At 39.9% G+C, this 27,779-nt stretch overlaps 1 protein-coding gene across 4 annotated transcripts in view; it reads right to left on the minus strand.

Annotated features, from left to right (window-relative positions):
- The window catches only part of rgs3a (regulator of G protein signaling 3a), a 220,316-nt gene that overhangs the window by 143,949 nt on the left and 48,588 nt on the right, over positions 1-27,779 (minus strand). For 2 of the 4 annotated variants that reach the window (XM_088614600.1, XM_088614599.1), the window contains 7 exons: positions 26,279-26,346; positions 13,193-13,274; positions 11,630-11,735; positions 9,724-10,066; positions 6,762-6,801; positions 4,623-4,849; positions 2,510-2,593 (listed from right to left, as the gene is read on the minus strand). In XM_088614600.1, the coding sequence (XP_088470726.1) occupies positions 2,510-2,593; positions 4,623-4,849; positions 6,762-6,801; positions 9,724-10,066; positions 11,630-11,735; positions 13,193-13,274; positions 26,279-26,346 (950 nt within the window). Of the gene's footprint in view, positions 1-2,509; positions 2,594-4,622; positions 4,850-6,761; positions 6,802-9,723; positions 10,067-11,629; positions 11,736-13,192; positions 13,275-20,090; positions 20,245-26,278; positions 26,347-27,779 lie in introns of those variants that run through there. The other 2 variants (XM_088614602.1, XM_088614601.1) reach the window with 1 other exon arrangement.

A 27,779-nucleotide genomic window follows, 5' to 3' on the forward strand; every position in this document is an offset into this window, starting at 1 on the left:
TCTATCAATAACCTATAATGTCTCAACCTGTTGCTAAACATCTAACAGACTTTAATACATTTTGAATTATTTTAGTTATTCACCAGCAAACAAAGCGATCAATATTCTTACCCTTTGAAAACGCATATAATTACGGTAATAGTTTTAGTTCTTTTTTGTTGCAACACAGCTAGTTTGCAAAACCTTATCTGACGTTCTGCAAGTTAGTTTTCAAAGAAGTTGCAAACAGAACATTCAGCATATTTAGTTCATTATGCATAATCTTTCTTTTGAAAGGAGAAATGAAAAGCTACAAACAGTTTTTCTCATTGCCAATTTGTATAAATTTCTTTAGGCTGCAGTAATTATTGCTGTTTTATGCCACTTTTAGCAATGGGTACTTCACCTACACATCTCTCTCTTTGGCACATCCCGAATTATATTTTGTGCATACAAAAGCTGTGATTCTAAGTATCAAATATTTAGGTAAAGTAATATACTGTATGTAAGTACTTTCTTGGTTACACACATTATTATTTTGCCCTTGTAATGTGGAATATTTTCATTTTAGAACGTCTGACGAAAAGCAAACACTTTATAGTACACATAAACTTATTTTTAATGCACTTGTTAAAGGTAATAAAATGAGAGTTTTTAAAAAGCATCAGAAAAGAATCACCTTGATAGAGCACTTTGTAACTACTACTTTAAAAAGTAGTAAAAGAAATAAGGTACAAATGATTGCAGAGCATGTTATTGAAAAGTTTTGCACCAAACTCTTATCGGAGTCCGAACACATGCTGGTCTTTTTTTTTCTATTGTGTTTTATTAAGTGGGTAAGTAACTGCTCACAGCCGACTGTCAGGAAACTGCCCAAGTCCCAGCTGCAATCCCTGTGCTCAAAAACAGGCAGGGCTCTATCTTTCTCTCCTCTGCACATGCTTCCTTTATACAATATTATCACAATGGCAGGTAGCTCAATTGCCCTGTAGCCCAGAGACCTCACCGTTTCTCAAAACACCGCTGAACAAACAAGCCTGTAGTTCACACAAGTACCTCAACACTCATTACTGACTCTCTCACCCAGAAACTTGTTTTTTGGGTTTCCCTGCTATTAACACTTACACAGTCACGTATGAGCTTGTAAGAACCAAATGAATAAAGCATAGTTCTCCAACACTCTGTTCTCAAGGACCCCAGTCATCCCAGTCATAAACTGTTTTCTCTCCTACCGTCCGGTAACCGGTATCGAAGCAGTCAAAGACCAACAGATTACGGGACAGCTTCTACCTCCAGGAATAAGACTGCTAAACAGCCAAGCTGCAGTCACCTTCAGCAACCACCCTAATGGTCTTTGTTAAATGGCCAGGTTACATGGACGTACAGTTTTCCACTGTATGTGGCACACTGCATATCGCACTATTTGGACATAATGTATTGCATACACCCAGCATATGTAGCAGTTCTATTTATATCGAGTTTTTCTAATTCAGTTTTTTTTATTGTACTATTATTATGTAACTTTATTCTGTAACTTTTAATTCTGTGATTTTTATTTCCCCCTGCTGAGCTCGCAGAAAAGACAGTTCATGAGGGCTGAGTGGGGTGGTCAAGGCTGAACTTACAGATGCTGCATATGTTCCTTTGATTAAACTTTTTTTTTCTTGCCTTATAGTCCCTTTTATTTTAAATTAGAATTGTAATATGTAATATATTAAATCTTGAATTCTTCCAATACTGCAGGACTGAAAACAGGAGTGGAAAATCTTGTAGCATGTTGAGTGATGAAAGGACCACAAAAAATCTTTTTTCCCACTTTCTGTAAGTCAACCTGCACTTACTGTATTACGCATGACCCAATGCTCACAAAAGTTCTTTATACTTAAGGTTACAGCACTATTTAAACTATTTCGCACTAATGGGAAATTAAGACACATTGACATAAAACATTATTATGTACAGCACATATTGATATTGCCTTGAGCTCTTTTGTGCTGGACTGATAGTGACACTCTGCTCCATGGCTTCAGTGGATAAAAACCTCCAAGTCCTTGTTTTTCTATTAAAAACAGTTCCTTTGTAAAAACATCTAGCTGTCTCCACTCCGGAGAGGGTTTAATCCATCTCAATACAAAAGCAAAAGCAGTTCTCAGTGAGTGAGCAAATGTTTCGCAAGTGTGGTGAATGCTACAGTCTATAACTCAAATGACACTGTGGTCATTTTCAGTATGTGAAAGAATTAATCATTTTTTATTTCTTCCTCTTTGTGCGTTACTTTGTAAAAGAGGTATTCAATCAAATCAAATGTCGTAGACTAATGATCAATATTGGGTCTTTTTCATGCAGCGTGTTTGCAGATAGAGCACTGGACACACTGTCTAGAAGGATCCACCAGTTATGGGTGGCCTTAAAATTCAAGATGGAAATACAGTTAGCATCAAATAAGATCTGATAAAATGCTTCACTGATTTCCTGCAAAATCGCGATGGACTTTTTGGCCAAAGATCACTCCTTAAAATTCAGCTCCTACCTTGATAGACAAATGCTTGCTCTCATGCAAAATCATCTCTTCCGACATCATGAGAGACCTCGCTGGGCTGCAAAGATCCAAAGGCTGCAAGACAATTAAAGGAAAGAATGAATTAAATTCATTTTGCCTTTGAATGTTTGAATTTTTGTTCATTAGAATTTGTACATACCAATGACATTGTCGCTTGGGAGAACGTACGCAATGCAGAGCTTTTTTGGAAACAGAATAAAACTAAAGTTTTGCTAACGATATAACCAATGCAAACTCGTGCACCTATGAAGACAATAGACTCACTAAGTACCACTATCAGCTACATCTAAAGGTGTCTATAAACAGAATAGCTATAGCACAAGCCACTTCCTCCTCTGGACTTTAGCTACTGGGTACAAGTAACAGCTCTCTCTCTTTTTTCTTTTATTTTAAAAGTGGGGTGAGATTTTCTGCAAATCAACAGGATGTACGACCACTTGCGAGAGTGAAAAGTATACAGGATCAGTGTCCTCAGCCCCGTGTGGGCGGCTGTTAAGAAAAAAATTCAAAAAGAAGAAGTGTAGCAAAACTGTCAAGAAACTTGAAATAGCTGTGCGTTGTTCTCAGGGTTTGTTTGAATGCGTCTTAATGCACATAAAGTCTTAGAACTGTTTTAAAAGCATTGCTTTAGAATGCAAAAACAGTCTGCGATGCAAATGAAAGGATAAGCCCACGAATATTGCTTTATTCTGAAAATACTCATTTCCTTTTAAACTTAGTAGTAGTTTCAATAACATTTACCAATATCAATAACATTTGTTAAGGATATGAGGTCATGCTTGTCACCTGGAAAAGAGTAGATTGCTCTCTCTGGATGAGGGGGGAAGGGAACAGCTGTGTCAGGTGGAGGGATTATAGCACTTTTAGCAGCAGCATGTCACCCTGCAACTCACAGCTGTCACCCCACCGAAGCTAGGCAGGTATGAGCCTGGTCAGTACCTGGATGAGGGACCTCCTGGGAAAAACTAAGGTCCCTTCTGGAAGAGGTGTTAGTGGAGTGTTAGGGGGCGCCCACCCTGCGGTCTGTGTGGGTCCTAATGCCCCAGTATAGTAACTGGGACACTATACTGTAAAAAGGCGCCGTCCTTCGGATGAGACATAAAACCGAGGTCTTGACTCTCTGTAGTCATTAAAACTCCCAGGGCATGACATGGCAATTCTTCAACGGGCAATGTGTAGACCATACTCTTCACTCTGGGTAAGTACCATTACTGGTTGGGCCGTTAGAAACTCCTCTTACTCGATTTTTAGACTAGTTGATCTCATCATCCTCTAAGTCAGAGTCATCTTACAAGGATCTCCGATCTTTAACCTGCTCCCTGAATCACTGACCTTGATGAGGCATGGACACTTCATTGTCTCAGTGTGTGTATAGATACTCAGAGTCACGGTTAGGTCCAATGTTTCTAAAAATACTTCCTGCTCACAGAGTGGCTGAGATAAAGGGAAATTCTGTGCAGTGCTCCTGTGTGGCAATTCCTAACTGGGTGATATTAGATACTCCAGTTATTCTTTTTAACTCCATACTGTACCAACCTAAACTAGAGGCTGCATAACCATGTGTCAGACAGGGTTTCCCCACAATTTACTTATAAAGCTAGATTTGACTAAAACAAACTACTCACAGTACTTACCTCTACAGTGTCAAGTATGCCTACCGTATGCTCGTGTGCTGATTTTGGGTCACAGAAATGTTTTTGCTAAATGGTAATATTTTTGATAAAACCCTAACCACTCAAAATTTATAATGTCGCATTATAGTGAATTAAATAAGGAAAAAACTGCCTAACCGGGTCACTGCCTAACCGAGTCAAAACACACCGGGTCTGTTTTTCTAGACCTAGGTCGCCATAATGTTAAAAGACACTTCAAATTCAAAAGTTGACGGCGGGTTCTTTTTTTATTTTACGCTTTCACTTTTGATTAAGTTCAGACCCAGGCGCAAGCGCAAGCCCAGGAGCGGTCCAAAACGCCCAGGAGCTAAGGGAGATAGGACATCTTGGAATTCTTTAAACAACCCGAAGGTGCAATCTTTAATCCCTTGCAGAAGGGGAAAAGGGAAGGGGAAAAGGTCGTACTGTACCTGTACAAAGATGGGGAAGATGAGTATTTTCGGTGCCAGTTTGACATACGTTCCATAGTTGCCATGAGGAAGGTGGGACCTCACGATGGTGCAGTTCTGATAGTTGGCATAGTTGCAGTCCTGCTGATAGCTGGCATGGGGTGGCACTTTGGGCGCAGAGGTATTCGACCCCAGAAAAGTGGACCTTCTTTGCAATATTGAAGGCGGACGGCTTCTGTACACTCTTCCTGTCAAAACCAAAACCAGCACATCCCCATGATTAAATAGCCAACGTCACACAGACTGCAAGCCTCAGAGCAATTAAAACCGTTTTCACCTGGGAATTGTCTGGGAAATCATGATTTAAAACTCCAAATTCAGGGCATACTTTGCTTTAATCAAATGCTGCTTTTTAAAAGTAAGTCTATTGTGATTAAGCAGTGCTCTCCTCAAAACTTTCAATGATACTGTATATTACAATTTTCCCCTCTGTTTGTATTTAATAACTTTCTGAAGATGCCCTGAGAGAGTTCTCAATTTTTATTTAATTTCCTTTTTTTATTTCAATTTAACTTTAATTTTATTTTTTAATTTCTGCTAAAATATACAATTACATTTCTTGTGACTACAGTATTTAAAGACAACGTTTTTGTTTTTGCACGTACTTGTCCAGGCCTTCAAAACGAATGTATATATCAATATTAAACATATGCTTTAGAACATCATGTTCTTAAGATTCAAAAAGCACAGTCAGTATCAGTATTCATCCCTGAAAGAATGTCAGCCTTAAGGGTGGATCAGCTTTAATGTAAATATGATACTGCATTGAGAACAGCCCTCACACAAGACTCACAGTACCACCTACAGTTGTGTTTGAAATTACACTCCTTATAGCACTGAAGGAAAATTCTTCAGATCTGGCAGCTTTTTTAAATGAGATACATCACTAAGAATGGAAAGCTTAAAATTCTGGCTTGGCAAATGCGAATACGTCAGAACAAAATCAATTTCTAAAGGCTGATTCTGGATAATGTATTACTTCAACTGTATGCCAGTTTTACTTCATTTTCCTGGCAGCTGATCTGTATTATATTAATAATTTAATTGATTTGTCAACTTTAAGGTAAAAGGAAATAACATTTCCACTTACTCTACCCCAACCCCCTCATCTATCTCCCTTCCAGTAGTAATACCCCCATGTTTTAACTTAAGGACCCCTAAAGCCAGACTGGTACTGAGGCCCACCTGCAAGAAGACTGTGACTTGATTTTGACTTGAGTTTTTTTTTTTTTATTTTGAAGGCGAATAGGTTAATATGTTGTCTGAATTAATCTCTTCCACTAGGGGCAGATATTTGGAATACCTTCATTTTCTTTCACAAGACACCAATCTACAGTAGATACCTGTATGCATAGTTTTTTCTGTACTATAATGATGACCCACTCCACTATCTTAAACTTATCGCAATCAACAGCTCACAGATAACACAAGTTGAATAAAATAAATCATTTTAATATGATCCTGCTATAGTTACTGTATGTGAAAGCATTATCAAAATTATCAACATAAGTTATCTATAAATACAAATCAACAAATGGTATTGAGTAGATTAAATGGATATAATGCTTTATTCCCTTAAATATAAAATAAACATTTTCATTACGTTTTATTGTTTATCATAGCCCAAATTCCTTTTGTACTTTTGTTTTGGGTGGAGATCACATCTGAGTAGAAACATTCAAACATGTCTTGATAAGAAGAATTCAATAAGAATTTATAGCATGCTTTGGAGAAACTGAAATGCAAATGCAATATTATAATGCAGGCCAAAATCTCAGGAGACCCCAGTAAAATGAAAATGCTATCAGTAGCTGGCAGAAGATGATTATCCTAAAGGAGCACAGAATAGACACCAATCACCTTCCCCAGCTCGCAGTTTTATCAAAAACTGTTGGAATGCTTGAGCACAGATGCTACTGAAAGCATTGTTGGGACTACAAATATATTAAAAGCTCATGCTTTTGTGTCCTGTTCAAGCTGATTGTGGTGTTTGAGATCCACAAAATCATGGATTCCTGCAATTTTAATCGTAATATTGTGTTTTGTCATATACTGGCATTAAAAATTTGACATCACAGCACAGATTCAAAAGAGGCTCACCAAGGGTACCACGGTTGTCCTGGTAAACAGGCCGCAGTATCTGTAAACGAACAGGGAGATGTTACAGACTTTCAAGTAGGGAGCTGCGTCAGCATGCACAGGCTGCAAAGGAACAGGTAAAGGTTTATTCCATGCTGAAAAGAAAAGCAAAGACACACAACGTTTCAGCTGTGGAGCCTTCTTCAGGTGTGTGATGACGTGTTACAGACAGCAAGGAGACAAGTTATATCCTATCTTCTTAATCCATTCTGTGATTAAGTACTATATACATGGGCGCACACATATAGTTTTCAAAACAGTGGTTACTTCACTCTTTTGCTTTTTAAAGACATTTGTTTTTTTTCCCCCCTCTCAAGACTGAAATGACTGCTCAATGGCGTTTACTTTCCTGCATGTACAGGTATACCTACAGTATGTGTTTGTTTGGAGAAAGAGAAGGGCAGAGATAGAGGTGGGAGGGAGGGTCTGCCAACACACAAAAGCAGCAGCGAGCCTGTTTTGTCTGCAAGGGAAACAGCGGCAGGCCCTCAGCAGGGGGCCTCAACGTGCTGCAAGATTGTCAGAGATACCAGGGGCAAACCACAGAGCTGAAAATAACGATCCGCCACACTGCACAGACCGCAGCCGACAGCAATCTCCAGTTCACCTGGCCTTTCAGAAAATCCCATTTCCAGGGTGCAATGCACACTCTTCTGCATTTTGAAAATTGGAAGAATGGGCAAAAAACAAAGATCTATGTACTGTTCAGCAAATAACTGGGTGATTGTTTCTTTCCTTCCTTTTACATCCGTGAGCTGTTTCTGTGTAGCACACATACTACTCTACTATGTTTTCCATGTTTGATCAGCGTGATTTTCTGTTGCTCTGCTGCATGAGAAATAATAAAATTAACAATCAAAACTAAAATCTTTGTGGAGGAAAAATGAAATGTTATAGTAATTCTACTCTGAAATTTATATGCAAGAGTAAAACACTGCCTGGGCTGTGAAGTCCACTTCAGGTGCATTTTACGCAGTATTTCAGTGTGCACACCCTCTGATGGAGTGCCTTGCTTTAAACCCTGTATATACTAAATGAAGAATGGTTTGTGTTGATACATTATCAAAGCCTGAATGTTTAAAAAATAGCTTTCAATATGAACAGTGTTCCTTTCTATTCACACACTGAAAAAAGTCATTATTGTGCACTGTGTGGATCTAATTTCTGTGCACCAACACATTTTATTACCATTCATTTATAATATTTAGAATTCCCTATTATGCAATAGATCCTACAGTATGTAACTTTTTTAGAAACATGAACACAATATGTACTGCAATTGTCGGTCCTATGGTCAATATCTATTATTAGTATTTACAATCTGTCAGCATTATAACACTATTTCAAACTGACACTATAACAATTTAGCACTCATTCACCTTTTGTTTAGAGCAGGTTTGATTTTTAGGTGTCTTGCATGGTAATTCTACACCTCACAATAAATACCGTGCCTCGGCCAGCATTGTTCAATTTAGCACATTATATCGAATTCAGTTTTTGCAACATCCTTCTATCATTCTTTTTATATGCCATCGAATTGTTAAATTTATGTTTAAAACTTGTGATAGGTAGAATGCTGACAACATTCAATTTGCAGTTAGTGGAAATCATTAGAAAGGAAAGAAAAATATTTAGGAAATCCATTACAACACAGGTAGTGGTGACATTCATCCTGTACAGTAGGCTTAATTGTGTGGTTTCTGAAAACAAATGACTAAAAAACGACTTTCCACGGGGATGTAGGGTATTGAAAGGGACATTGACTGCACTTCTAACACAATAAAGACACTAGAAGAGGAGAGGACAGCCTCCTTCACTGTATTATTTTGTTGGCAGAGCCTCTTGACAGCGCCCCCCTGTGGTGACCTGGCTGATATATGCTTGGTATTCGCCAGAGCTGCAGAGCTGCCAGGTCCTTAAACAGCACAGCCACAAGTGGGAAATTCAGTGACAACAAAAGAGGGGGTATCTGTCAGGTTCCCAATGGATTTGTCACCTAAAAGAATCTGACCGTTTTAGTTTGAAAGTAAAAACAGTGTCTCAGGCTTATAAGACAGACTTTGAAAAGTCAGTGACAATGATCAATGCACCTGCATCAGTTGTGAACGGAACAAGAAGGGTAGCTACTCAACCCTTTTTGACTATGTTGCGTTAATCAGGGTCACAGACTGGCCCGGATACTGGTGCTTTTATCTGTGCTAGGGCGTGTAGGCAGATGTACTGTACTCACTGGTCCCTACGTGCCCTAAGACTGGTGTATGCTACCTCACCTTACAGCCTTGCTAGAGATTCCCATCGCTCCTCAGTTGCTCACAATCAAAGCATTTTTTCCCCTAACATCTTGGATAATGGAAAGCTCCTCTAAACAGGCAGGGGTTAACCCAGCAAAGTCCAAGTCAGTGGTGTCAACATACTACACAGACGGCCCAGCCCCCATGCTACCCTAAACAATCTGTTCCCTGCATTCACAACTACTCTATAGCAAGGAAGTCTATTGGTTCATCCATCCATCCATCCATTTTCAAATCCCCTTGTCCATTACAGGGCTGTGGGGAGGGCAGGAGCCTAACCCAGCAAGCAATGGGTGCAAGGTGGGATACATCCTGGATGGGACACCAGTCCATCACAGGATCTAATGAGTTTAAAATTCACATATTACAAGATTTAAGCCAAGGTTCTGACTTGGTACACTGAAAACTCATGTATACAAGATGCTATAATTTAAATGCAGTCCCTGTGATCTAATACCTACTCATAATACTTTCAAATTTTACATCAGGCTATTCACACAGCATGTCAGAAGTCAATGACACTGCTCGCTATTGTGATGTCATACTGCAAGACAGGTGTGTTTTCAGCTCCCGTATCAATGACAGAACCACCCAACAGTGATTTGAACACGATGGCCAGAAGGAGTGGGTACCTGACTGCCTGGGTTGATGGGGGCCAGGATGATGTAGTTCTTGTCCCCGGAGGATGCCACCCGGGTGCCCTTCAGAGTCTGGTTCTTGCTCTTTTTCTCGCCCTCATCCCATCGCTCCCAGTGGCTGGTCACGCCACTCTCTGATCCATTGACGAGGACGTGGCGGCCCGACCTCTGCTCTGTGGATAACGGGGGGCCAGGGGCACTCTTCTCCTTCTTGCTAGGGGGGGAGGGAGGGTTGTAGCTGGGCTTGTAGGAAGGCCGGTGGATCAGGCCTTCAAATCCAGGCTTTATCACCGGAACCGTCCGCCACACCACCACGGTGATCTCGCTGTGGCAGTTTCTGGAGGTGACAGAACCCAGCAGGATTGCAACAACATTTGCACACAAAAAAGGAGAAAAAGGAAATGGGGGGTTTGGGGAAGAGCTCTCACTGTTACTACATAATAGCTCAGAAGAAGAAAGCGCAACTCCATCCACTGGGTCTTGCCTGCTCTTGTCATTTCAAAAGGCCTGTTTTTTGGGCCCGATGGCCGACTAGAGATGCGATTCAGTCAGGAAACAGAAAACCTTTACACATACTGTATCTGAGAGAAAAGTAACACTGTGAACAAGAAAAGGAGAAAAACATTTTCAGTGGTTACCAGATGGGCTGACTGGATGTCAGATTAAAGGCACATTTACAGATAGGAAACCTGAGTAAAGGAAAGCTTCACAAAGATCAAAAAGTTCCTCCTTTTTTGCTTTAAAAACACTCCCACTGGAAGACAGGAGGCAAACTCCCTCCTCTGTGTCACTCTTCCCACTTACATAATATGTTTAAGACAACTTTGACAACTTTATTTAGTTTATAATTCAAAAGAGTTTACAATAATCCATCAATTTAATACAGTATTCATAATCTGCTCATTACTGGACATTATATCAAGGTCTCGTTTGGTCAGAACTCACAGACAGCATATTTAGTTTGGCTTTCAATCAAGAAAAGCCTGAATTAGTGAGTCAGCAATAAATAACTCACTTGGCAATGGTTCTCTTGTTTATGTATGGCATGTCTGTGTGACCAAGTTGTCACACAGACATGTTTATCCATCTAAACTGATCCATAGAGCTTCCTGTTCTGTTTCTGGACAGGAAAGATGCTCTAGGTGCCAAAGATCCTCTGAAAATGGACAATGCTGCAGTCTAGGTCTGACAAACTACAGTTCCGGTTAACAGCACTGGTGTAGGTCAGTGAGTTATATTTCCGCAACAAAGAGTGTGAGAGCATTTTTCTAATATCTTATCAGACAGAAACATTTATCTTAGTACAGGGTTACATAAAGACAGAAACTTAACACAATACTACATTTTTACAATTGTCAAAGGATTGGATATCACAGTAACTTATGTACTTCTCCTAAATGGGTGCTTAGTATAAATGACAGCCTTATCAATGGGCTCACTCCTCTAAGATGAAGCAAAAGGGCAAAAGTGGCTAGTATTAATTTCAATCTGAAATTTCTGTTTAAGACTTGTCTTAAAATCACACATTGTAACAGCAAAGTTATCAACATTAGACTTTACATTAGGAAAGCATTTCTATATAAGAACAACAACACGCAATTAACGATGAGCAGGCGTGAGTGCCTACTGGTTTGTCTAATAATGTTCTGTACTCTATTACAGGTTATAAAATTAAATGGAATTTAGAGCCCTAAAACCACTTTTGTGTCTCACAAAGTGACAAAATCCTAGAAAAGATGAGCCATAAATTAACTAAATTAACTCTTGAAATGCTGTGCTATTCTAAACTGTTAATTCTTGTGAGAACATTTAGGTCTTTTGCCAAAGGTTTTGAGGAAGACCAATTCATTCTTGAGGTCTAAGCAGCTGACTTGGAAACCCATTCTGAGACACACTGTACCTGATAGCGTGGGCGAGATCCACACATTTCCACTGCTCCACAGGCTGGCCGTTGAGCTGTAGGACTGTATCTAACTGCTGCAGGCCAGCCTGGTCTGCTGGGCCACCTGAAACCACACAATACAGGGGCTCTGAGCTCAAATACAGACAAACAGCCACATAGGTTTCACAAAGGGGTGTCGAGACCTGCCATTACATATTAAAAAAACAAAACTCAGTGTACTAATATTTCACTTGAAGTTACTGTCTACATTGTGTGGTGTTACAGTATATGTTGTACTGTGTTGTCTGCTGTGAGAGAACAACTCAAATAAGAATTCTCCTGCACATGGACATATGGCAAATACATTCCTCTCTAAACTCTATTGCGTTCCCTTCTCCTTGTCTTGAAATAAATCAAACACCAATGCTAGGAAGCTCCGTTGTACAACTTACATCTAGACAAACAACCTGGAATTGAACATTTGGACATGATACTGTATATTGATTAAAAGGCCAGGAATTTATAACTTCATAACCCTGTGTTTTATGATAACCTTCAGGAGTACTTTCTATCAATTAAACAGGTACTGTAAACTGTATGGTCCCTTCAAGAGTACAGCCGTGTCAGGGTCACATTCCCAAAATCCTCTGGGAAATATACAGTAGTCCTGAGTGCGCTGTGCTCTCTCAATCAGGTACAATCCTTTCTTTTCCACTCTTCAAGCATTTTCTTTCCAGACCCTCAAATTTGAAATCAATAGCTGTTCATCCAAGATGCTCACTACTGTAATATTTTGCACAAGTTCATTCCTCTTGTCAAAATCAATAACAGTTGCTTTCAAGCTGTGATGACCCCAAATGCCAACAGGAGAGATTATAGTAACACTACAGAACAGCAATTTAGATCGAGCAGAAGCATAACACCACAAAGAACACAGGCGCCTGAGAGATCACTGGGGTCACTACTGTGAGGACAAACCAAGCCTAAAACCACTGCAGTGGTCATCCAATTGTAAGGCACCATTTAGTACTCAGTTTGCCTTCTGAATGCCCATCTTTGATAGTAAACCTCCCAAGATATGTTGGTTGTGACCTGGACAAAACATTTGAGAAACAATGGGCAGTTTAGTTTTTTTTTAATGAGGTGTTGACTATGTGAACACTCTGACACAATTAAAGCTGACACTTCTTAACAAGACTAAAACTACATTTTAGTACAAAACTGCACTGAATGGTGCTAAGCATACTGTGTATCTAATGAATCAAGCAGTTAAATATAGTTTAGTAGAAGGTATTATTAGTAAAGCACATTTATTGTTTACATGTCTATTTTAATTTGTGTCAGCTCACTTCAATTGTGTTTCACAAAACACTTCTCGAGCTGCAAGACAAATAAATGCTTCTGCTTGACAGATTGGCAGTGATTTCACAGTCAGCTAACCAAGCACATGACTGACTTGGTACTTCCAGGTTTGGAATTGTTTCACATGAGAAAAATGGATAGATTCATGTGTCGCTTTAAAACGCTGCCTCCCTCTTTCTCTTTATCTCTGCCACACTGGAAAACACAAAGATGTCTTGCCTGGATCAACAGCCTGGACTCGAACTGGGGAGTCGGAGCAGATGGTGAAGCCGAAGCCGTCTTTTCCACGCAGGATGGTAACCTGGAAGACAAGACCACACACTTCACTGTCTTGTGCTGCAGAAGCACCAACTACCCGTCGGTCTGAGGCAGGATTAAATACTCGCCATTCCCCAAATCTTTATAAGCCGCTTAAGGGGCTACAACAGATTCCAGCATCCATCTGACCTCTTGACCACGCTGCCCAATAGCTTGCTGGGGCCACAGCCTCTACCCTGTCGCCAACGGCCATCTGAGAATACTTCTGAGACGCTGAGGCTGTTTTTGGAACACTGCGAGGCTTTTTATTTTTAAAAAACATGACTCAGTCAGCTCTGAAGAATGCTTTTTCTGTCAATGTGAAAACCATATTGGCGCAGAGCTGGCAGCCGGTACAGGATTCGTCTCTCAATGCCTTGACTCAGGCCTGGTCCTCAGGAACTGTTCGACGAAAGGCAGAGAAAGCAGTGTGGCCTGCCCTTGCCCCCCACCAGACACCGAGCTGTGAATAAGGGGTGTATCAATTATTTGCTTTTCATTGAGTTCCAGCCTCATTAAATCAGTTACAAGTCCCAAAAGACAAATCCACCTTCCCCCTCCCCCATTGTTTTGATGCAAAAATTCAAACTGCAGTTTTTAAAGTGCATGTAGAACTGTTATTTATTTATTGCTAAACTCAGTGTGCACAGCACCACTACTTTTGTTGCCAAAAGAAATATTCAAAAGCTATGTCTTGAAGCTTTTACAGTCTGAAATCGCTTTATTTGGAAAAAGAGTGTTTTTGATCACAGCACTGTAGTGTAGATGTGAAGTGCACAGAAGATTCTAGAAGGTGCATTAATCCAAACATTCTGTACAATGTGTTTTCCTTGATGCAGCCTTTCATAAGTAATCTTTCTCTTGACATTACAGATCCACGGACTCTCTCATGTCCTTTCAAACTCTGCACTCAGGCAATGGCAAAGACAATAAAGAGCTTTGCAGTATCAAAAGTCCTTCAGCTTTATTTAGACACCTAAATTATCATTTAGATTTCTGGAATATGGTCACAAATAATACACTGCCCTTCTTATTTGTGAGCATTGTTTCCAGTACAATTTGAGATGGCAGTAAATTAGGTCAATATTTCTGTCATATACTATACATTAACACACATTATAGCAGGTTGGCGCCTTAAATTTAGGCCAACGACTTGCATTTGATTTGTTTGCACTTCAAAAACAATCTAGCTGTCGAGAAATGCAGTTAGTTTGCCTTACAAATTCATTAATTTCCTCTGCTTCCTTCATGATGCAGTACAAGACCATTAGCAAAGCCACTTAAAGAAAACGGATGACTAATTAATTACAGCAATCCATTACAGGCTTCCTTATAAAGTTTTTTTTCTTTCCCACTGTAACTTCAAATCAACAGAACAGATACTTTCATTTGTGTACTCTGCAACATTTCTGTGACTGGGAAAATCTATCCACAGATATTACACACACTGTATCAACCTCACAGTAGTTCAGAGATGGCAAGTTTCCACTGGAGGAAACAGAGATCTCCAGCAATAGGAAACCTTAAAGTACATGGCTTTTAGACTAGGAATTGAAGGTCAGATCTAAAACGATTGCAAACCTTTTACTTTTCAATTTTGTGTGCACCGACCCATTGGAAAGATACATGCAGCAATTCGTCTGTGGCCAGGCATACTGTTACAACCCAGAGCCAGTCTTGGGTTTAAACTTCTTCCTGCCAATATCTGAACCCCTGCCAACCCCAGGCCAGTCTGAACAGACCTGACAATGTGCTGACCAGTTTGAACAACTCAGGATCTTTGTTTTAGATACTGAATTAAAACAAGGACAGTTCAGGGCAGAGATGCATTATCCTTCCACCTTTGTAATAACAGGAATAAATCAACAGGGCACACCAGAAGCATAATTGCCGTTTACAGGAAGTCATTGACTTTCCATATGGATCTCTTGAAAACAGACGAGATATCAAAACCTAACTGTATATCTTTGCAACAGAAAGGGCAAAAGCTTCTGAAGTACAGATCTATTAGTGAAAGGCAAGAAAACAGAAAAACAGCATCTATTAATCCTAAAGGCTATTACACCAAGGGGATTTTACACAAATGCCCATCAATGACATGGTTTAAATTGGACTCGCTAACATTGGTACAGATAAAAGTCCTTCAAAATAACAGGTCAGTTGTGAAGTTACACCAGCCACGAGACTTTGATAACGGGGTCTTTTCCTGCTCAATAGCATGTGTCTAATTTAAAAGAAAAATCAAAAACAGAGTACATGCCCAACTGTCCTTATGCTGATTTAAGATGGTGAAGCAATTGCTTTTAATGAACAGTTCTGAAGAAAAAGTCAACGGTTTTGAATTTGGCAATTTCCTGAGCTGACTACACCTTCTTGGCACGTCTGTGAGTCTCTTTCTGTTCATTTCTGTATGTCTGCTAACATGAAACATGCACCAGCTAACATGTGCACATCAGAAGAAGAGAACCAGTGATGTGCAAGCTTAAGGCATATAAACAACTGCTCTAGTTAATCACCACTATCTTAAATATTGTGCAAGGTGTGTAACTGTTAATGCTTGTTAGTCTCAGGCAGTACAGTATATATAATTTGTAACACAGAGTGGATGAGTTCTTGATATTCTGCCCAATAGCATAATTCATTTCTTCTCCTAAGAATGTTAATCCTTCATTTTTTCATTATATCCCTTGATCACTTAACACATCCTTTTTATATCAATGATCAGACACCTGGTTTCTTTGGCAGCAACCTAAAGGCATTATTGGCTGCCGTACAGCTTTGCACTGAATTTAAAAACTCCTTTTTTTTTAAGCCTACACTCATATTTTATCAATCTTAGAAGACATTCGTTGTATTTCAATGCATTAAGGTCTACTAATAGTGCTGAGTGTGCAGTGCTCCAGGTTAGACTGCAGTTAATTGGACTTTAGCTCACACAGCAAATGAGAAATGGGATCTGCATGTGAAAGTAAAATTACTGTATTTTTTCGACCAGTATTAAGAATAATGTTCACATCTTTAAGTAGTTTTGAATTGAAGAATGATGTGTTATTATCTGACCATGTCTCAGACAAACACGCCAGATATTACAGCTCTAATATTCACTCTAATTAGGATTTTTTTTCTTTAGATTTAGTTTTGTGTTGTAGCCAGATAATACAACCAATTATACGGTGCAAGAAATAAGGTTTTCAAAGTAGGCAAAACTTAACTTAAAACCATTAACTACTGTATTGTTATCAGGACCATATTCTTATTTTGTTTTCCTGTTGTTAGTAGGCTCTTTTTTAGCTTATCATCTTGTGTGTGGAACACACACCCTGAACCTCTCACCTTTTTTTCTGATCTGCACCTCATTGCATGTCTACAGCACAGCCAATGTTATACTACTAGCAAAGCAATATCTGAAACTTAGTTATAGTGTAACACACTCCAGGGTAATCTTACTAATAGTGGCCTTCCTCCAGAGCACAGGTTAACAGATTACTGCTTTGGAACTGGTTTTATGGCATCAGTCAACTAACAACGGTTTTCCCGAAGCAGTGAGGCAAAACTGGATAATTCCCATCGGATTTGGTTGGGTTGTCTTGGCTTCCCGGACAACAGTGACCCCTGCAGGCCGACATCATGACCAGCGAGAGCTGCATCAGGTGTCTGTCACTTTGTTAGCTGTAGTTTGCACACTGAGCTGTCAGCGTGTGAAGAAGGAGACAGCGACAGCGCATATTATGGAAAATGAGAACATTCTGATGTCTGTGTCAGTGCAAGGGTTGAAGCAGTGAACCAAATTAATTAATAATTAGCTGTGCTACACAATGGGAGACAGAAACCTCCTTCAGGCGTAATTTTGATTTGTTAGTTCTAGGTATTCTAATTATTCCTTAGTTAACATCCCATTGTGTGTGCCCTTGGAGATTATTTGCAGCTGTTTATGCTGAATATCCCCAATTATTATACTCCAGAAAGAGTCCTTATAACTGAATGGTAGGAAATGATCTAGTACAGCAAATTTGTTTCAGAACCTGCCTTTGCAAGAACAGCTATTCAGCTGAGTTAATGTAAAAAATAGTATGTATTGTCTGTTTCCTTAGGCAAGCTCTTAGGCAAATTGAAGAGAACATAAATACTATAAGCAGCAGCACAATAGTGTTTTCTGTACAATATATAATATGTTCCAATTTACATTTAAAAAAGTCGCCGGATTTGCCGTAGTGCATGTTCCTGTTATTAACGTGAGAGGTTCTCCTTGGCCTTGTTAATCAAAACACTGCCCAAGTTCATCCAGGGAAAACACTTGTTTCGCAAGATGGAACAGCCTTTTCATTTTCATTTTAATCTTAGGATTTAAAAGGAAAAGGATTAAAAAAATTAATTATTTGAATGTATCAGAATGGTTGTGGGTTGTGCTGTCAAATAAAAAAACAAAACAGAGACGTTGTTGTTTACATTCCTGGAACGTTCCTAACTGAATGTTTTCAACTGCATCTCTCATTAAACATTTTTCGTTTACATTTCTCCAGTATTTTTATGATACTGTATGGATAAGGAATGACATTTTTAAAAGGCCAAAAATTCTCTCTTCAAAGGCCACGATGCTGGGCCTTCACAAGTGCCACAAGTACAAGCACAGACTGAGCTGGTTCAGTGGGCTGTGTTACTAACCGAGTGGGACTGGAATACCAGAGGCAGCAGGGTATAGTTGGCTAAATGTAACCAGGGAGAGGGCTGTGGTTACTCGCTATGGGCTCTCTCAGCCACCCCAGGTACGTCCCAAATACCTGCAGGCTCATGGTGACATCATGCACCTCTTCTCCTCCTCTCCTCAGATGAGGAGGCCATGCTCAGATTGGGATGATGTAATTATTGGAGTGCCACAGGGATCTGCTCCAGGACCACGTTCTTCCTAATTTATATCAACATCCTAGATAAACTGGTATAATTAAATAGTCAAATTTGGAGACAATACTACAACAGGAGGATCAGCAAACGCTGCAAAAGCAGCAGATGTAGGTAAGGCCTCATTGTAATACTGTGTACAACAAGGGTCACCATGTAATAGAAACTATATCGCTGTGGAAGCTGTCTAGTGAAGAGCACCTAGGTGCAATGTGAGACTTAAAGGAATTTCCTAAACTGCCAGGTTGAATGAACTGAACTTCTGAGTTTAGAAGATTAAAGGCGGAGGTGAAAGAAATATTCAAAATCCTCAAGGTCATCGACAAAGTCAACCCAGCAGATTTCTTCAGAGTCAACAGTGAAACATGAACCAGAGAATCAGGTGCACACGGTGGCGAAACACCTTCAGCATTCAGAGCAGGAGGCACGTCTATACGCAGAGGGTTACAGAACAAGCCACCTAACCATGTTGTTGAAGTCAAAAGACTGGCTTCTTTTCAGAAATTGCTATATAAGATCCTTGGATCAGTTAGCTAACAACTACCCAATGGTCTTGATGAACCGAATGGCCTCCACCCTTCTGATGTTCTACCCTGTTTTCCCTCTCCAGATGGCAGATTTCCCTTTCCTAGCTTCAGGAAACCCTATCAGACAGCAGCACCTAAGGGTGAGCTCCACAACACTTTGATAGCGTCCACAACCTTGCACAGTCCACCCACTGGGGAATAATTAGACGTTATGTAGTGGCAGTGCCCCTTGCGTTTCCTTCTATGAATGTCGGCGATGGGGTTAAAACCCGAAGTTTGAGTCTGGAGGACCGCTAAGAAATAAGTCTGCTGGTCTGACAGCTGCTGTGTCCAGACAGACCCACGTGAGTACCTGCTCAACATGGATCGGAATTACAGTGGAAAGAAAGATGAGCTCCGTCCCTCATGGAAAGCCAGTGTGACAGAACACACGTGCCTCCCAGCCACGGCAGCCTGTCCAGCGAGTCTCCAGCCCTCATTGAGAAACTAGACTTGCTTCGACGGCAGAACTCAAGAACCGGTGGAGACTGTCATATAAATATGCATAGCACCATTTCTGACTCGTACTGTATCTACATACAGGGAGCTATAACATACAACACATCTCACCTACATTTACTAAACACAACTAAACAGCCTTTTCAGATAACCGAAATTAACAAACAAAGGTAAAACCATCCATCTACATGGTGCTATAATAAAAATACAGCTTTTATTTTTTATAGTATATTTTCACTCTTCAAGCCAAACCATACCTTAACAGAACACCTACTATTCGTTTTGTTAGGAGCTTTATGCTTTGCTGCTGTTACACACAAAAAACAGTTCTAGCACAAGACATAAATATTGTACATACAGTATAAAATAAATTTTCTCTACATTACGTGCTTTCAAATGCTTTCCGTGCTTTTAAATACTTCCTTCTTCAGGAAACAAACTCACTTCTATTTACTGTCGTGCAATAAAGGAGTAACTTCAGTTTCCTTTTAAGCAGATTTATAGACTTCTTCGATTAAAACACCGCACAGAAGAAAGAGAGCAATCTTTTCTGCTCTATTCATGCCACAAGAAATTAATCTGAAAGATGCAACAGCAACTAAAATCCCAGAAGCAACAATGAATGACTTTGGGGAAAAAAAAGAGATTTTCCCCCACTTTGTTGCTTTCATCAATCTGCTTTCATCCCAGAGCATACTACAGAAGGTGTGACCTTCTTTTCTTTTAATCCCTTACAAAAATAATTCCCACTGAAACAGACAAATGCATGCCTGGGCTGCCTAGGGCTATTCGGAGGCTCTGAAACTGCACGCGTACTTCCCACAAAAATCACCCGTATTCACAGAATAAACCCCTCCCCAACACCCACACATAAAACCCCCAGAAGACCCAAGCCAGACCTGTGGTAACCTGCGCTCTATGCACACTTTGCAGAGCCCGTGAATTGTGTGCATGGTTCCAGCTGGAGAGAAAGTCTCTTGCATTAGATGTGAAGAGCCCATAAGAATGCACAGGAGCGTCAGTTCAGCTGCCCCGAGTAAGGCACAGTGAAATTGGCATGAGCGCTCATGGGAACCCAGCACCAGCAAAGAATGGCAGGAAACAACCTTTCACCTCCCAAATCTCTGACTGTGCTGTATGCCGCGACACGATAAGCCAGCGTGTTTCCTGAAAACCTGGAGCAATGTGGAAGCAAAAAAAAAACTACCTTTTTATATCAGACCCCGGCCACCAGGCCCCCACGCACACCCCACCAAAGCTCATTAGCATTCTTCAACGCCTTTCGCCGTCACTACGCCCTTTTGTTTTTATTGCGCACGCTGGATGCGTGAAGATCATTGTTATTGAAAATTTCTCACATCGGCTCTTAAACGAGAAGAGTGAGAGAGAGAGAGGGGAGAGAGAGAGCGAGAAAAAAACAACATTATAGGCCGATCTGACAAACTTTCCATCGCCACCCTGACGTCAATTACTGGGGAGATGAAAAGGGATTCATTACACTGTCAGACAGAAAAACAAGACCAAACAAAATAGCATCGCTGTCTCGAGCTAGAGAGGGTTATTGACTGAACAGGCTATTAAACCCAGCCACACATTCAAACTTGCCTTTCAGAAGAGTCCTGTCTTGCCTGTAATTTCCCAAAAAGCAGGACAGCACTGCAAAGATGCTGAATAAAGAAATACTCCTGATGTTGCCGCTGCTTTTTAATAATAACAAGTGAAACATTTTGTTCCCAAATATAATGTTTATGGTGTTACTAGAGGAAGTATAGAAGAACGCGATCTGAATAGCATGGTAAACACCCATTTCCACTTCAACAGACAGGACCTTACTGCTGTAGACATAACTGCTTTTCAAATACCCTCTCTTTAAAGTTGCAGTGTAATCTATCCCACAGCCGCCTTCTTACTTTCAATTAATGATCTACAGGGCCTGTGACATTTTAGCAGTGAGTGCTACAGGACTGCTCTAAAATTAGCCACGATCATGCAAAATGAATAAAATGAAAAAGTGTTCTGTCAATTATTACGCGTGAATGTTGATTTTTCGAGACTTACGGAAAAACAAATCTCTTCTCCTCTTGATTGCGAGCCTGGAGGCAAATCAGTGAATCAGTTTCCTCTAGCTCTACTGCATATAGTACTAACAGAAAAGCAGGATACCCGGGTTTCTTTTTTAAAAAAAAAAAGTCACAATGTCTTCTCTACACCAAGAGGAAGCAAACCAACTAAACATTGAGTATTTCTGTTTCCCCCTCATAACAGTGTACTGCTATATTAAAATATCATGGAACTGGAATCTGAAGGCAGTGGTTAGTCGTGTGACCTCAAGGAACCGCGGTGCTATATGGAATGCTACAAAAGTTGCCATTTTCCACGCTCATACACTGGAGCTAATCCAGGCTTCTAGATCAGCCATTGCCTCATTTGAGCTCTAGGTATCCCCTTATGGGAATATATTTCTGGTAAAAAAAACCATAACAGATGAAGCTACAGTGCATCAAAGACGTGGGCTGACATTACATTAAAGACACATTAAAGTGTGGTTTTACATAAGGCTTTGTCCTACATACTAGGAAAAAGGAAAGCTCTTCCTGGCAAAAGAAAACCTACGACTGAAAGTACAGAACCGGAAATAAAAGTTGACCTGTACGACGAAGTCTTAATCACAATCTCTTCTGATTAGAAAGACATGGAGGAAAAATTAGGGCCTAATTCATTCGTAATTGATTACATTTTTTTTTAATCCTCCATATACCTTGCAACTTAAACAGATCTTATTATATTGAGCAGGACATTTAATAGAACTAAAGAAATCGAAATGCAAAAGTAAAAATGTGGTCCGAAATCTGACTTGGCTTCTGGTAAACCTGGAAAGGAGGCAGTATTTCTCTTAATATCCTGACCTCTAGACTTCAGCTTTCAACCCTGATAAAAGAACTCCAAGAATAATATATCCATCATTACTTCCATTGCTTGCTGCACTTCCACTCCCAATCTCCACAGCCCCCAGTCACTGATAATTTCTCAAAAGGAAGGAAGGGTAGGAATAATTGCTTCAGTTTGTTTGCCCAGTGAAACATTGTGCTATAAAACAAATAAGTATGAAAATCCAGTCTTCAAGAATACAGTTGAGCGGGATTAAGCAGAGATAAATCATAAACACACAGCAGTGCCGTTTCCTATTTTGGGCCACTGTTTGCTTTTCCTATTTCCCATCTTTGTCTCTGATGTAAAGAGGCTGCAGACTTCAGTCTTGGGAAAACACTACTGAAAGAGTCTGCAAAACAGCGCGGTGCTCGAGCACTCTTCCTTCATTTGCAGAAAGCACTCCAGCTATCACGGTCGTTCAAATACACCAAATACAGCATGAATCTTTTGCTATGAACAGACCGTCTCTATCTGCGATACTTACTGGAGGTGCCGGAGGATTTTCATAAGGTTTTTTTAAGTTTTTTAAACTTAGACCAAATAAGTTCAAATCTGATCCTTGTTCGGTATGTCACTAAAAGGTCAGCCGTAATTAGTGAATAAAGGCACTGTACCTTCTGGGAAAAGGAGGAAACAGGTGATGCTTATTTACTCAAAGAGTTGCAGGAGTATGGAACAAGCTACTGCCATGTTTTCATAACCAATACCCTGACTTCTCTGAATAAGTGGCAGGAGGAGATTGTTCGATCAATTAGCTACAAAGTATGAAACAGGCTAAATTAGCTAAATGGCCTCTACTCGTTTGTAAACTTTATGTTATTGCTTTATGTTGCAGTTTCAGCTTCATTTCCTTCAGTTCTCTTAATTACTTAACTGAACTGAGTGTTTGGATTAGAAATTAAATAATTTGACTCTTTTAGGCCTTAAATCAATTGAAAAGTACCAATAAAACCTGCTGGGTCTTATGGGGTCTCAAGCATCCCTGTCCTAGACTGCTGTTCCGGTTCGACTCTTCCAGCAAAGAGCTGATGAAAAAGCTGTCAGGGAGCAGCCTCAGAGGAAGACTGGTGGCAAAGCAAGCCAGCTGGGAATTCACTGAAACCTGTTACTGGACCGCTGTGCTGTGACTCCCACCCCTTCGTGCACACACTTCACTTCCTCCCATTCTGATGGGAGAATTCTCTGGAGAAACGTCTCTTTTAGAGACCGTGTGGCTAAGATTGCATAAACCAAGGGCAGTTGAACACAAGACCTAATGATGAAGTCGGTTTATTTGCCTAATGAGCAGGAAATGAACTGAATTGCCTCATTTTAAAATAGGTTTCTCAAGGCCACCCAATTTGGAACTCCATTGCGTGGAGAGAATGATTAAGCGACGCTAAAATGCCCACCCTTCATCAGGGTCACACGCTCCACGTTACACAGTACTGTACAGGAGAGAGATCCCTGACTGCAGGGTCTCTCGTGTGTCTCACTGCAAGCACCAGGTAAAGATGTTGCTGTGTGTTTTTGTGATCAAAATTTAAATGGATTGATTTTTCAAACAAAATGCAACAAAAAAATACTGTAACAGCATAATATTATCCCTGTCCCAGAATATGAACTCAATTGATATACTTAAGACCCCATTCCAGCTAGAGTTCAGAACCAAGAAGCCAGTAATATATAGACCCACTTAAAAAGAGGTCAGACAGATTATACCCTGTGTGAGCAACCTCACAGCCCAGGTGGCACCACAGGCACACACTGCAGTGGAGATGTAAGCTTTAGAATGAAAGAAGAGCCTGAAAGATCACATTGTGATGGCAGGTCACGCAATGATGAAGACCATCGTCATTGACAATGTGTAAGAATAACGTGTCTTTGCCACTCCAATGTGGCAGAAAGGGAGAAAAGAGAATTGCTTTAAATAATTTAATCTTTTGAAAAACATGAAACATGAATCTTACATGCCTTCTGTGATTTTGCAAACCTCTTCACTGAAAACTAGATCTTAATTGGAGCCAAAATGTGTGCACCATGATACATGAATGTCAGGGTTTAAATCAAACAGAAACTGGACACAATTGCTGTTTTTTTGGACTGCTAACAAAACTGCCTGATATACAGTATGTTCAGCTCTACCTCTGGCAGTGCTCTGCTAACTGCTGCTGGGAGAATCCCAATCATATTTGGAAAGTGACACTTGTGCTCAGCCTGAACTCAGACTGAGCACTTTTACTGAATCACTCAAAAGTTCCCGGTAAATTACTATTCTAAGGTGCTGGCAGTCCCTGCTCTGGAGCAGATCAGGTCTGGTATACTGTATGGCTTAAATCACAAACCACATGGCTTATTTTTCTAAAGCAAGGAATTAAATATGGGGAAACAAGTTCTTTAAACACTTTAGAGTGATGAAGATAATATGAAGGTAACACACCCAGCAGTGTGCACAGGATGAGATGATCTTTTCACCTCACACTACAAGGTCTGCAGTCTGCAGGCTTGCCTCACATGGCTCTGTGCACAGCTCTGGATGAGAGCAGACAGACGGCAAGACTTTGAAACTTTAAACCCTGCTGTCACACACACACGTGCACTTCCTGCTTAAATGAGAATTCATTCCTTCCTACGACAGCGTGCATCAGACATCTCATCTCAGCTAGCTGGGGCTCTGCTGTGTAACCGTCTCTCCAGTGCAGGTTTAAGCAAGCCTAAGCCCAGTTTTCCAATGTGGACAGACTTCCCACGTGCGGCACTATGACTACAGCTGACCCGTAAAGAAAGCTGGGGGTGCTTATCTTCCTGTTTGACTATAATACCCAGTGTATTAAACAGAAGAGGTATTTGAAGGGTATGAGTCCTCCAAACGAGTAGTTTGATTAATATTGTACTTGAGGATGTGCAATGGAAAGGAGTACAAAGTATAAATGTACTTATTTTTACAACAAAAGGTTTCTCCAGCTGCATTAATAAGCTAAAAGGTCAATCTCCTCAGATGCTACAGTATTTGGAAGAAATATGTACACAAAATCCATTCATTTACAACTGTATATTAACTGCATATGGGAATTACAGGTAGATGTCTGTAGTTATCCACAGTGTTTGATCTGATTATTACATGCTTTTCAAGAATGGGAAGACTGGTTTAAAAAATTGAACTAACACGATGAAATAGATATTTGATGGTTACTCACAATGCAGTAATACGAGATTATAACATCACCTTGAGGTTAGTGGAGTAACTTACATGTTTCAAAAACAATGTGTGGAAAACACATTCCCTTGCTCATATTTGTAATCAAATGTCAACTGTGATTTAACTAGGTTATTTGTAGATGACCTAAAACTCTAGAATATGTGGTTTAAATATTCTTAGGATTATTTTCAGGTCACATCTTCCTATAACACATATTATATGACTTCTTTGATTTCAGAAGCAGAGAAGAAACAGACTTTTCTGTAAGATGTGAACTTTATCTTTGTCATATTGCAAAAGCCATTTTATTGAATAATGTTCCCTGCACATAAAGACAGATTTATAGAAGGAAAGGAATGAAAGTCTCTCCCAGTTTTGTGCTTGCCAAATCATGTTAAAGTATGTTGAATCACTTTCCCGATATTGAATTTCTTTAATTATCATATACTGTTACAGGAAATTATTTTGCCTTATTCCTTTTGGTTTACAGTGCTATCCTATCCCTAAAATCTGTTTCTTTCCTGATCAATCGGTCAATCACCATTTTAACAAACTCCCCCACAGTAGATTTAAACAATATTGCTTCCTCTTTTTAAGAACAGAAGAGTATTTTTAATGAATAAAACATTATAAGAAAAACTGTTGCAAAGCTTAGTATCTACACAGATGTGAATTTAAAATATGTATATGTTTTGAAAAAACATTGGAGGCTTTCAAAGCAAAAGATAGTAAGATAATGAAGAGCCTCACAAGTAGATTTAAATGGGAGATTTTTACCATTGACCAAGTGCAGAGCCATTAGTTAAATAAAAGGCTGACAACATTCCCTTTAGGCTACATGAAAACAATATAGCATATCATACAGCGCCACATGTGAAGAGAGGTTCTCTCTATTTTAAATAATTCACTTCAACATAAAGTCAGCTGTCGAGCCCAGCTTAGATGTGGCTGTTAAATGCGAAGAGAAATGTTACTCACCGTTAAGCATTGCATATTCTCTGGGCTGTTGGTCTCCGGCGCTGCCACATGGTTTGGCAGAGGAGCTTCTGCAAGAAACACAAATGAATCGATGACTGAAACACTCCTCCTTGAAAACATCTTTGCCCAATTATCCCCAAGGACAAAAATTCCCCGAGAAAAAAAAACGGCTCGCCCAGGTCCGGTTCTCAGAGCGCTTGTGAACAGTGCGCTAAGCAAAGTTTTAAGGACTTAATCCGGCAGGAAGGAGAAAAGTGAGCAAAGAAACTACACTCAATTATCCCCATATCTACAAGCTTCTGTGAGGTTACCATAGTGACTACTACTAGTCCATGCTACAATGCCCTTTTAAATATTCTCATAAAGGAACCATTCAACGGCAGGACAATACCACAGCCTTCTCCGTTACATCCTTCAGCCGGAATGTCAGAAATGCCCTCCCATTTTTTTCAGACAAGATCTAATTTGTAAAAGCCCAAGACTCTAGCTTTAGAACTGCCTATTATTCAGCTATGGACCAATACACAATTTGCTGTTTACCTCAAAGAACATTATCTTAATATAATTAACCTCCGCATAGTATAACCCATATTTTATTGATTTCTACTTGCTCAGAGAGAAAGCCGAGCATGTCACTAATAAGAAATGAGATATCCAGAGTAATCTGGCAGCATTACACTTGTTCAGGGTCTTGTACTGAAAGTTATATCACTTTTAATTAAAGGACACCAGCCGAGGAGAAAGATATGTTGGACACAGCAGCTTGTCAGGATTCTAGCTCAAAGCTTTATTTTAACAGTGCTAAATTATAATGATTAAGAGACAGAAGCAGAACACTTGGCAGCACAGACTATAGCCCTGACAACAGCTAAAGAAATCCCTGTGTCAGAGATGTGGAAAGCTGTAAGAAGAAAGAGCCACAGTGTTCATGCAGTCTTGAGTCTGCTTATTTTGCGGTTGGCTACAAACAGTTAGTACTTCAGGAAGAAATACACTGACGCCCACTTGACTTTCAAAAGGTCCAATAAACAGGCAGTTAAGTCTGAGAAATGTACCGTCAACCATACTGTGGTTATGCATAACAGGAACAGCCATCACTGTTACGCATATACTGTATATGAAATTAAAAAATCTTTCCTTGAAAGCAGTTATGATAATGGCCCATCAGCTTCTGCACCACTTTACGCTGTGTCATTAGCATAAAGAGTGTGAAATTACCACCTCTTGGCATTGTAGTATGTGACACTTTTTAATAAGCACTGCAGATTCAAGCATTTTTTTTCCAACCACACAAGTAGTTACAGTTTCCCTGAATGATGATAGACACCGTATAATACAGTTTAAATTAAAAACTATTACAGCTGAAGAGTTCAATAGGCTTATCTATGAGGCAGAAATTTTATATTTGAAATAGGGTGGCCTCTTGGTACAGATATAAACCCTACACCCACAGCAGAGAGTTTAAAAAAAACTAAACTTTTTCCTCACATTAATTTAAAAT

This window comes from Lepisosteus platostomus, chromosome 21 (genome assembly GCF_059453375.1).
Source record: "Lepisosteus platostomus isolate fLepPlt1 chromosome 21, fLepPlt1.hap1, whole genome shotgun sequence".
Taxonomy (NCBI): domain Eukaryota; kingdom Metazoa; phylum Chordata; class Actinopteri; order Semionotiformes; family Lepisosteidae; genus Lepisosteus; species Lepisosteus platostomus.